Raw genomic sequence first — 12,793 nt, forward strand, 5'->3', positions numbered from 1 at the left:
TCCTTTTCCCTCACCCAATACCAGATCAGGTAGGTTCCCCTTTCCCTTCCAGGTCCTTCCCTCCCTTCCCCCTTTGATTGCTTTCTTATCCCTCCCAAGTTGGGCTGAGGCATCCTCACTTGGGCCCTTCAGCTTGTTGACCCTCTTGAGTTCTGTGGACTGTATCTTGGGTATTTTGTGCCTTTTTTTTTTTTTTTTGCTAATATCCACTTATTAGTGAGTTCATACCATGCGTGTCCTTTTGGATCTACTACTCTCAGCTATTAAGAACGAGGACATCCCGTTTTGCATGCAATTGGTGCAAATGGCTGGAACTGGAAAATATCATCCTAAGTGAGGTAACCCGGATTCAGACTTTTTAATGAATGAATTGATGTGTTTGTGGAGTCGCCCGTTCATCCTTCTGCCTTTCTCTTGGCTGGGAGTGAGAAGAGGAGCTTTATTGTAGTACGAGGTCCAGCGGGTGGGAAAGTGTGGATGAAGCAAGCTGTCGCTGCTCTGATTAATTAGCACCGGGTGCTCATTTTGTTGGCCATGAAGGTGCCAAGGGCGCCGCCTCTGCATCACTTTCCCAGTGCCGCCCATTAATACCATCAGTATTGATTTTCTTATCAAGGAGCAGACTTGTTCTCCTTTAAGATAAGTACAGAAAAGTGAGATAGTCCATGTAGTTTCGCACTCACCATTCTCCTGCCTTCACTTCTAACCCACGTGCTAAGATCACAGGCTTATGCCAGTATGCCTGGCTGTCATACTTTCTTAAATATCAAAGATTTTGTGTTCTCTGTAATGGTTGTACACTATTGAGACTCCTGCTTTGCTGACCTAAATCTTTTTCTTTGCATGTGTTTTTTTCTGCATATATATATGCATACAAACATATGCAGAAAAAAATATAATTAATAATAAAATAGTTGAAAACATGACTTAAAACTAAAACCTCTTTTTTTTAAATTTCGTCTTTGCCTTTCTTTCCTTCCTCACTCCCTCCCTACCTCCCTTGCTCTCCCTCTCCCTCTCCCCATCTCTCATAGTCCAAGCTGGCTTTGAACTTGTTGTTTGTTATCCTGACTCACTATCCAGAGTGCTAGAATTACAGGTATAGGCTCTACACCTAGCTCTGTAATTTGTCTTTCAAGTTAAAATGTTCATCATATAAAGCAGTGGTTCTCAACCTTCCTAATGCTATGACTGTACTGTAACTCCTCATGCTATAGTGACCTCCCTAACCATAAAATCATTTTGTTGCTACTTCATAACTAATTTTGCTACTGTTATGAATCGTGATATAATTATCTGATATGTAGGATATCTGATAGTGACCTCTGTGAAAGAGTCATTTGACCCCCCCAAGAGGGTGGCAACCCACAGGTTGAGAACCACTGATACAAAGCTTCATGGTCTGTGTGAAAACAGGGTCAGAGCTGGGCATGATGGCACACACCTTTAATCCCAGAACTTTGGAGGCAGAGACAGGTGGATCTCTGTGAGTTGGGGGACAGCCAGGACTACATGGAGGAACATTGTCTGTGACAGAGAAGAGTGGGGGAGGAAAAGGAGGAGACAGAGAAAGAGAAAGAATATCAAGGAAATAGTATCAAGGTTTTGAGAAATAACTTGTAATTTTATAAAACTTTCTTTTCCTTTTCTTGTTCTTTTTGGTTGATTGGTTGGTCTGGTTTGGTTGGCTTCTGTTATCCAGGCTGACCTGGATAGCTGTTCTACAGAGCTGAGCTCTACTCACTGTCTAGAACAGAATGGCTTTGACCACACCAATCCTCCCACCTCTTCCTTCCCAGTGCTAGAATCGCAGGCATGTGCTACAACAAATGCTTAATTGCCCTTTTCTTTTTCCTTTTTAAATACAAAAATTACTTTATTCTAATGAACTCATAAAAATATCATGAAGCAGCCGGGCGTGGTGACGCATGCCTTTAATCCCAGCACTGGGGAGGCAGATTTCTGAGTTCGAGGCCAGCCTAGTCTACAGAGTGAGTTCCAGGACAGCCAGGGTTATACAGAGAAACCCTATCTCCAAAAAAATAAAAAACAAAACAAACAATATATATATATATATATATATATATATATATATATATATATATATATACATACATATATACATACATATATATACACATATACATATATATATATATATATATAATGAAGCTAGATTAATGTAGCCACTCTAACAGAAACTTGCCCAGTCCCAAACTCTACACATCTCAGTAGACTTCTGTGCAGTTAGGAGAGCCAATATGAAGCTGTGAGCATCTCTTAGGGTTTTTATGCACTCAGCCATGAAAAAAAAAAAAAAAAGAACACATGGTATGTTCAACTAGGGGTACTGGAAGAACCAGATACTCACCTACAGAAGAAGGAAACTAGGTTTGTATCTTTCTCCTTGGACAAATGTCAATTCAAAATAGATCAAAGACCTGTGAAAACTGAAGCTTCTAGATGAAAATACGGGAAATGCATAGTTTTCAACAGAAGAAACACAGTGCCCAATAATTAGTTTTAGAGGTATTAAATTCAGCATCCCTAGTCCACCTCACCAAAGAATGGCTAACATCAAGAAATCGGATGACAGGATTAGGATTTAGCTCACTGGTAGGGCACTTGACTACCAAGAGCAAGGCCCTGGGTCAGGTCCTCAAATCTGGGGTCAAAAATAAGAAAGAAATCTGATTATACATGTTGACAATGGTGTAGAGAAAAAACTATTAGTCACTGCTGGTGACGGGTGCAAATTAGTACATCAATTATACATTTCAATTTGAACGTTCCTCAAAAAATAAAAATAGAACTACAATTTAACACTGCTATTTCACTCCTGGTATGTATGTACTCACAGAACCCCATACCTTACCATATAGATATTTCCAACTCCATATTTATTGCTGCTTGAATTGCAAGGAATGCAGCCAGGTTTCATGCCTACCACCAGATTGATGGGTAGTGAAAATCTGGTATATATTTAAAATATTTTTCAGCTCTAAATGAAAATAAAATCATAAACTTTGCAGGAAAATGGATGGACTTAGAATTATAATATTAAACAAAGTCACACAATCTAGAAAGAAAAACATGAATGTCTTAATGTTAAGTGCATATAGATGTAAACAAATGTATATGTGGTTATAGTAGAGCATTTAGAAGAGAGAACACAAAAGAGTATTACTAGGTGAGGAAAAACAATGAAGTCCAGGTTACTGGCACTAAGTCATGAAGAAGAATGTAAGCTCGTGATTTTTCACTGGTTTTTTTTTCTTTAACTTTCATGTTTTTTAAATGCCCTTTCCTATAGAAAATTAAGTCTTTACAGAATAAAGGTTAGCATTTCTTTTTCTCTGCCAGATCTTTGAAAAATTGGCATTATCTTCAAGTCAGCATAATCATATTTTGTAAACATCTAAAATAATAAGTAAAAATTTTTGAAAAAAGCTCTTCATTTGGGCAGAAGGGCACACAGTTGTTTTTTTTGTTTTGTTTTTTTGTTTTAATTTTTAATATTTTTTATTACATATTTTCCTCAATTACATTTCCAATGCTATCCCAAAAGTCCCCATACCGCCCCCCACTTCCCTACCCACCCATTCCCATTCTTTTGGCCCTGGCATTCCCCTATATTGGGGCATATAAAGTTTGCAAGTCCAATGGGCCTCTCTTTCCAGTGATGGCCGACTAGGCCATCTTTCGATACATATGCAGCTAGAGACAAGAGCTCCGGGGTACTGGTTAGTTCATCATGTTGTTCCAACTATAGGGTTGCAGATCCCTTTAGCTCCTTGGGTACTTTCTCTAGCTTCTCCATTGGGAGCCCTGTGATACATCCAATAGCTGACTGTGAGCATCCACTCCTGTGTTTGCTAGGCCCCGGCATAGTCTCACAAGAGACAGCTATATTTGGGTCCTTTCAGCAAAATCTTGCTAGTGTATGCAATGGTGTCAGCGTTTGGAAGCTGATTATGGGATGGATCCCTGGATATGGCAGTCTCTAGATGGTCCATCCTTTCATCACAGCTCGAAACTTTGTCTCTGTAACTCCTTCCATGGGTGTTTTGTTCCCAATTCTAAGAAGGGACATATTGTCCACACTTTGGTCTTCATTCTTCTTGAGTTTCATGTGTTTAGCAAATTGTATCTTATATCTTGGGTATCCTAAGTTTGGAGCTAATATCCACTTATCAGTGAATACATATTGTGTGAGTTCCTTTGTGATTGTGTTACCTCACTCAAGATGATGCCCTCCAGGTCCATCCATTTGCCTAGGAATTTCATAAATTCATTCTTTGTAATAGCTGAGTAGTACTCCATTGTGTAAATGTACCATAATTTCTGTATCCATTCCTCTGTTGAGGGGCATCTGGGTTCTTTCCAGCTTCTGGCTATTATAAATAGGGCTGCTATGAACATAGTGGAGCATGTGTCCTTCTTACCGGTTGGGACATCTTCTGGATATATGCCCAGGAGAGGTATTGCTGGATCCTCCGGTAGTACTATGTCCAATTTTCTGAGGAACCGCCAGACTGATTTCCAGAGTGGTTGTACAAGCTTGCAATCCCACCAACAATGGAGGAGTGTTCCTCTTTCTCCACATCCTCGCCAGCATCTGCTGTCACCTGAATTTTTGATCTTAGCCATTATGACTGGTGTGAGGTGGAATCTCAGGGTTGTTTTGATTTGCATTTCCCTGATGATTAAGGATGTTGAACATTTTTTCAGGTGTTTCTCTGCCATTCGGTATTCCTCAGATGAGAATTCTTTGTTCAGTTCTGAGCCCCATTTTTTAATGGGGTTATTTGACTTTCTGGAGTTCACCTTCTTGAGTTCTTTATATATATTAGATATTAGTCCCTTATCTGATTTAGGATAGGTAAAGATCCTTTCCCAATCTGTTGGTGGTTTTTTTGTCTTATTGATGGTGTCTTTTGCCTTGCAGAAGCTTTGCAGTTTCATGAGGTCCCACTTGTCAATTCTCGATCTTACAGCACAAGCCATTGCTGTTCTATTCAAGAATTTTTCCCCTGTGCCCATATCTTCAAGGCTTTTCCCCAATTTCTCCTCTATAAGTTTCAGTGTCTCTGGTTTTATGTGAAGTTCCTTGATACACTTAGACTTAACCTTAGTACAAGGAGATAGGAATGGATCGATTCGCATTCTTCTTCATGTTAATAACCAGTTGTGCCAGCACCATTTGTTGAAAATGCTGTCTTTCTTCCACTGGATGGTTTTAGCTCCCATGTCGAAGATCAAGTGACCATAGGGGTGTGGGTTCATTTCTGGGTCTTCAATTCTATTCCATTGGTCTATTTGTCTGTCACTATATCAGTACCATGCAGTTTTTATCACAATTGCTCTGTAGTAAAGCTTTAGGTCTGGCATGGTGATTCCACCAGAGGTTCTTTTATCCTTGAGAAGAGTTTTTGCTATCCTAGGTTTTTTGTTATTCCAGATGAATTTGCAGATTGCACTTTCTAATTCGTTGAAGAATTGATTTGGAATTTTGATGGGGATTGCATTGAATCTGTAGATTGCTTTTGGTAAGATAGCCATTTTTACAACGTTGATCCTGCCAATCCATGAGCATGGGAGATCTTTCCATCTTCTGAGATCTTCTATGACTTCTTTCTTCAGAGACTTGAAGTTTTTATTATACAGATCTTTCACTTCCTTAGTTAGAGTCACGCCAAGATATTTTATATTATTTGTGACTATTGAGAAGGGTGTTGTTTCCCTAATTTCTTTCTCAGCCTGTTTATTCTTTGTGTAGAGAAAGGCCATTGATTTGTTTGAGTTAATTTTATATCCAGCTACTTCACCGAAGCTGTTTATCAGGTTTAGGAGTTCTCTGGTGGAATTTTTAGGGTCACTTACATATACTATCATATCATCTGCAAAAAGTGATATTTTGACTTCATCTTTTCCAATTTGTATCCCTTTGATCTCCTTTTGTTGTCGAATTGCTCTGGCTAGGACTTCAAGTACAATGTTGAATAGGTATGGAGAAAGTGGACAGCCTTGTCTAGTCCCTGATTTTAGAGGGATTGCTTCAAGCTTCTCACCATTTACTTTGATGTTGGCTACTGGTTTGCTGTAGATTGCTTTTATCATGTTTAGGTATGGGCCTTGAATTCCTGATCTTTCCAAGACTTTTATCATGAATGGGTGTTGGATCTTGTCAAATGCTTTTTCCGCATCTAACGAGATGACCATGTGGTTTTTGTCTTTGAGTTTGTTTATATACTGGATTACGTTGATGGATTTCCGTATATTGAACCATCCCTGCATCCCTGGGATGAAACCTACTTAGTCAGGATGGATGATTGTTTTGATGTGTTCTTGGGTTCGGTTAGCAAGAACTTTATTGAGGATTTTTGCATCAATATTCATAAGGGATATTGGTCGGGCACACAGTTGTAATTCCTGTGGAGGTAGATACAGGAGAATCACAAACTTCAGGCCAGCATAGACTACACAAGGAGACTCCATCTCAACAACAGATGAGGAATTCTTCTTTAAAACACTATTCTAATTTAAAACTTGGCTTGATATTTATTTGCTGATGGTAAGGATCTTTTCTGGTGGTGGGGGCTAGTGCTTGGGCTTGGTACTGGCCAGGCAGTTATTCTACCAACAGACAAGGTCTTCACCCAAAAACTCTGCTAAGCTTCAGGAGATTTAAGGTATTTTGGGTTTGTTTTTGTACTGGGAACTGAGCCTAGGTCCTTTCATAAGTCAGAAAAAAATGTTTAAAAGTATATCCCAATTATATGCTATTTTAGTCATTACCTTTCAGAGATAACATGTTAACACATTTATAGATTAAATTATAAGTACCTGAGGTTTGCTTTGAAATACAGTGAACGGCAGGTATTGAAGGAGGAGATGAAAAAAGACCCTGTCACAAACGTGAAGCTTTGGGCAGACTGATCCAAGAAGCTCTTGGGGATAAATAAATAAAGCCGTTCTCTTTATCTTTGTATTGTTAAAAAGCTCTTTTCAAATGTGCCCTAGTAAATACTGAGGTCCCAGCAGCAGCAGAATTGTTAGCATACTAATAAAATTTTCCCTTGCCCTACTGATCATGACTTTTTCCCCTCTTATTAATAGACGAAAGACATTAAAGAAATAGCCAAAAAGGCGCAGGCTCTTCCAAAGGTGAACTCGAAGAGGCAGAGGACCGTGATCTTCACACAAGGGAGAGATGACACCATAGTGGCTGCAGGTACTGTGAGGACTCTGTGATAAATCCAGGGTTAAAGAGATTAATCGCAACAAAGTTGTATTTTCCTTCTACAGCGAGCCATCCCCAGTCATGTGCCTTCGACAGTGTGACTTCCATCCTCCTCCCCTGCACCCTGGGGACGTGATTTTCCTTTCAAGGTTATAATTTATGAAAAGCCAATTGATGAAGCTTGTTTACTTTTTAAATTGGGGGGAGGGGGTCTCAGTCCAGAAATCTCTTTCTTTTCAAAACAATACTTTTTACATATAAAACCCTTGCATCAGAATAAAATACATTTATTCGATTATGAACAAGTCAAATCCAAAAGTGTTTCTTCCGAATTTTTTCTGTCACTTTTGATTTGTTTTTGCAATACTAGGAATTTTATTTTTGACAGTCTGTGTATTCCTGGCTATCCTGGAACTCACCTGCCTCTGACTCATGCCCAACCGGATACTAGAACTCTTATTTAGGGCCTTTTGCATGCTAAACAAGTGCTGTGTGTTGGTGAGCTCTATCCTTGGCCTATTTCTCATACTTTATTTTATCTAACAATATATTTTAAGAGAATGTCTCAGTGATTACCCCATACTGACCTTGAATTCCTTGTGTAACCCAGACTGACCTTGACTGACCTTGAGTTTGTAATCCCCCTGCCTCAGATCCCCAAAGAGCTGGGTTGCTAATTACAACCTCGGATTTTCTTTCAAGAAGACAAATCTCATGTATGTTTTTATACCATTCATAGAAATTCAATAGAAATTTCATCTAGCAATCAAACATATTATTAGTTAATTAATATTTTCAATCTGAGGCTACTTTATAATATATTTTAACTACTATTCAAGCTAAATTTAAGTGTTAATTCTTTCTGAATGGTTCATCTTAAATCCAATCAGTTAGTTAATGACTTTTATAAATGGTAATATAATTAAGCTAATTTATTTGTTCAGTACTCAGCTGAATGTACATTGAATGTAGCATAATCTTTAAAGATCTGCAAAATAAAATTAATTTACATAAAATGTTAAATATAATCTAAATATTTTTTTCTTAAATTTTGGTCTGGGTTCTCATTCTGTAGCACAGGATACCCTTGTAATCTCTGTGTACCCAGCCTGGCCTCAAACTTGGAGCAGTTCTCTTGCTTTAGCTTTCCATGTGCTGGCTGGGATAGGAAGTGCCCACTGAAGTAACTGTTTAACAAAATGGAGCACGGAGAGACACATGAGAAGTAATTTACTCATCCTCCTTGTTTACAGAATTACCAAAAGACAAAATCAAGATTTCCTTAAAAAGCAGTCAGTGGATGGCAGTTCAGTGAAATCCCATGAACTAAGACTGGTCAGGTGTTGATTGTCAAAGTTCGGCATTATAATGGCACCATGACAAGGGGAATCATGGTGCCATTATACCTGCTTAGGTATATATTTGAATTTTTAGTGCTGAGAGCTATTGAAAAACTAAAGCAAAATTTCAAACACATTCTAGCTATGTTAAGTGACTTTCCCAAAAAGATAAATATCCTTGCTAAGCCTTGAATTCTTGAAGGGGCTTAAAATAAGGGGCAGTGCAGTTTAAGAGATGCGTGTAAGCAAGCTCCAGGTGCTGGGCAGCCCTTCACTGAGGTGGCAGGCAAAGGCATGTGGTGAAGTTTTAAGAAAGAAATCACCCATGAGAGGGTATTTCTACATCACACACACAAGGTCACTCTTCTGCTAGTATGTAGACCAGTTCTGACTGGAACCAGGTAGGCTTCTTATAGGAGATGTAACCCGACCTCCAGGTCCATAAGATGCTACTGGGATGGTCTTTGTGGAGACATACTTTTTAAGTCTTTCTATATCCAAGATCATGTCGCATGCAAGCCTCACTCTCAATTTGCGTAATTTTCTCCAGAATGAAATTTGGCCTCCCTATCTCATAACTGATTTTTTTTGTGTGAACTTACTTTATGCTTTATTAACTCTATTAAGCCACTCCTATGAATGCTTCTAGTTGGAAATTTATTTGATGCAAGACATAGCTAATCTTGCCATTCCTACATATGAAAATGAACTTAGAGGATGTGGTATATTGCAACGCATGATAAATACAAGATGGATAGAGAATCTGTTCACTGGTGTCAGCTACAAAAGCAAACATGATAAATGTTAATGCAGTTCTGAGCCCTGGGATAAGCTATTCAGTATACACGCGTAGCTGAGTCTCTTTGCTGTGTTGTTATTCATGGCAGCCAAATAAATGTCAATAATAAAAGAGAATTAAAGATTTTCATTTCCCAGAGGCAGTCCTCTAATACAGCTTGATCTTTCATTTCATTTGTAATTCGTTCTCATGTCAGGATGCAATCATTCGCCAGGCTCTGGGTGTCATGTTAAGTCATTTAATAATGATTAAGGACATAAAGATGCTTGGCCTGTGGGGCAATTCACAGAAGAGATGCCAATTTGTTATTGTTTTCCTTCCTTTCCTACTGAATATGGATCAGCCTTTTCCCACCTCCTAGCATTAAAATACTAATGGAAGATAGGGAGGGAAAGTGTCCCTTAATTTACCATAAGTGACATTCTAGAATGGTACAAGGCAGTGCTAACACACTTATTAAAGCACTAATTAGGACTCATTGTGCCTTAAACCTCACACTGTGGAGTATTTTCAAATGATCACACTGTTAAGGCATTTAGCAATAATGTTAACAAAAATCAATTCCCTTGCCATTTTTTTTTCTAGAAACCATCTCCTTTTGAGATATGATCTTTATAAACCACTTTTTCTCACAGAGGCTCGTAACCGAAAGGCCGATGCTATCATATGCAAATAAATCATCCAGTGAATTTGGAGTAAATGTAAACCTTCCTTTTTAAATATCTTCCCCGCTGTAACAATCCCACTCTGAGCCCCGTTAGGATGGGCATCCTCGGGGAAGGGTGTGAGGATGCCAGTGGAAGGGTCTGGAGGAAAGCTGTGTATTTCGAGGAAGTTTCCCCTCAGGTAATAGAGCTATTCTATCTGTTCTCATCTCTCACCTTGAGAATCATACAGTTAAGTAGTTTGACTCAAGGGCCACGTTTTATGATTCTGTGGAACGGTGGAAGCAGAATAAATAACCAAACACCGTCTTCAGTAAGTCGGACCTTGATAGATGCCGCTTTTTCTTTACTCCATCCAAAAATACCAAGCACTAGGGGCTGGAGAAATGGCTCAGTGCTTAAGAGTATATGCTGCTCTTCCAGAAGGCCCTAGTTCAACTCCTAGCATCCATGTTGGACCTGTAACTCCAGCTCCAAGGACCCCAATGCCCTCTTCTGGCCCTCTGTGAGTACCTACCTGCATGTGACACACATTCACACAGATACATAAATAAAAATGATTTTAAAGAAAACTTAAAGTATCAAGGGGACTGGAGAGATGGCTCAGCCCTTAAGAACACTAGCTGCTCACCAGAGGACTCAGGCTCAGTTCCCAGCATCCACGAGGTATCTCTAGCTCCAGTTTTAAGGGATCCTTATGCCCTCTACTGGTCTCCTGGGTATCAGGTACACTTGTGGTGCACAGACATATATAATCAAAACACCCATATATGTAAACTAATTGTAAAAATGTATGAAGATAAGAAAGACTAGCAAGAATTCATTGGCTCTTATGGAGAACTACAGATTAAATTGTTTCTGCCTTTGAAATACATCTAACAATGCCCTAAGTTCTTTTATTATTGGTAAATGGAGGTACTAAAGTAACCTCTCATTTTCCCAAGTCCTTAAATCAACTTCATCTTAGCTCTCATGCTCTCCAGACACACGAAGTGCTCTCTAGCACTGGATAATAAAAAAAAGAGAGAGAGTTTGAAGCCGGGCGTGGTGGCGCATGCCTTTAATCCCAGCACTCGGGAGGCAGAGGCAGGCGGATTTCTGAGTTCGAGGCCAGCCTGGTCTACAAAGTGAGTTCCAGGACAGCCAGGGCTATACAGAGAAACCCTGTCTCAAAAAACCAAAAAAAAAAAAAAAGAGAGAGAGAGAGAGAGAGTTTGTGTAAAACTCAGAAAGCACACGATACAAAATGCAGATTCTAGGGGTTAGAAAGATGGTTCAGCAGTTACAAGCACCTGCTGTCCAGCCATTAGGTCTGAGTTTGGATCCCAACACTCATCTAAGAAGGATACTCCCCCTGTTCACCAGTAGCCCAGTTCCAAAGCAGTTGGAAACAGAAGGATGACTGGGGCTTGCTGCCTTCCACCCTAGTCAAGAAAACACAAGCCGCAGGCTTAGGGAGAGACTCAGCTTTGAAGGAACAGATGGAGGGGGTTAGAGGAAGATACTTAACTCCTTCTCCTGCCTCTGCATTTGTGTGCACTCCACTCACACACATAGAAAAGTTCTATAAAAAGTCTTCCCTGGAGTGGTTAAGAGAATAATGCCAGCGACCATTCCAGCTACTCCTGCTACCAAGATTTCATATAAATCACCTCGAAAAGTCTAGCTGGAAAACTGGTTCAATGGTTAAGAGTCCATACTGCTCTTGTAGGAGACTCAAGTTCAATTCCCTGTGCCCAGGTCAGACAGCTAAGAGCTGTCTGTCACTTGAGCTCCAAGGGATCCAGCACCTCTGGCCTGCCCAGGCACGTGCACTCACGTGCTCATGCCCACACTGAGACATGCATGCATATACACTTAGAATAAATACTGTTAGAAAAGAAAATGTCATCTTTGCAGCAACCAGTTTTAAAGGTTGATCTTGTTGACATAGGTTGGTGATAGTACGAACAATTTAAATGACATCCATTTAGAATGTCTGTATGTGGTGTGGGAGATTTTGCCTACATGTATGTCTATGCACCGCATGGGTGCCTGGTGCCCAAGGAGTCCACAAGAGGGCATTAGATCCCTTAAAACTGGAGTTACAGTCAGTTGTGAGTCGCCAGAGATGCTGTGAATCAAACCCAGGTACTCTGGGAAAGTGACCAGTGTTCTTAAACCTCTGACTATCTCTCCAGACCCACTGGTAAAAACTGGTGTCTGGGGTAAGGTAGGGGTATAGTAATGCCCACCCACCATGGCATAAGTATAGAAACAGGGAGACAGCTTACAGGAGTTGGCTCTTTCCTCCCATCATTTAGGTCCCAGGGATTGAACTCAGGTCAGCAGGTGTGGTAATGCCTTTACCCTCTAAGCCACCTTGCCAGACCCTCTCCCTTCGTCTGGTGAGATTTTAATAAATAGTCCTTACCTTGTGAACAAGTGAGTTGTTCCTGCAGAGCTTTGTTATTAACCAAGAAGTCAAAATATTGTTGGAACTAGGCATGGTAGCTCATGCCTATAGTGCTAGTATTCAGGATGCTGAGGCAAGAATTCTCATTCAGACCAGCCTGGGCTACAGGGTGTCTCAGGGTCAGCCTGGGCTACAAAGAGAGACCCTGTCTTTAAAAAAGCAAAATAAAACAAAAGTAATTTAGAATATCATGTGGGATAATTTAGAATATCCTGACAAAATTATGTGTGTTGTTCTCAGTCCTGAAAAAAATACAACTTCCCCCAGCTGCCATGTTTCTCTCAAACAGGA

The 12,793-nt window shown here is 39.9% G+C and overlaps 1 protein-coding gene across 2 annotated transcripts in view; it reads left to right on the top strand.

The window, feature by feature from the left end:
* The window catches only part of Adk (adenosine kinase), a 400,940-nt gene that overhangs the window by 320,730 nt on the left and 67,417 nt on the right, over nucleotides 1-12,793 (top strand). For both annotated transcript variants that reach the window (XM_021182427.3, XM_021182428.3), the window contains exon 9: nucleotides 7,120-7,234. In XM_021182427.3, coding sequence (XP_021038086.1) covers nucleotides 7,120-7,234 — 115 coding nt within the window. The remainder of the gene's footprint in view (nucleotides 1-7,119; nucleotides 7,235-12,793) is intronic.

Source organism: Mus caroli, unplaced genomic scaffold, assembly GCF_978045245.1.
Source record: "Mus caroli unplaced genomic scaffold, Mus_caroli_1 scaffold_12, whole genome shotgun sequence".
NCBI classification, from domain to species: domain Eukaryota; kingdom Metazoa; phylum Chordata; class Mammalia; order Rodentia; family Muridae; genus Mus; species Mus caroli.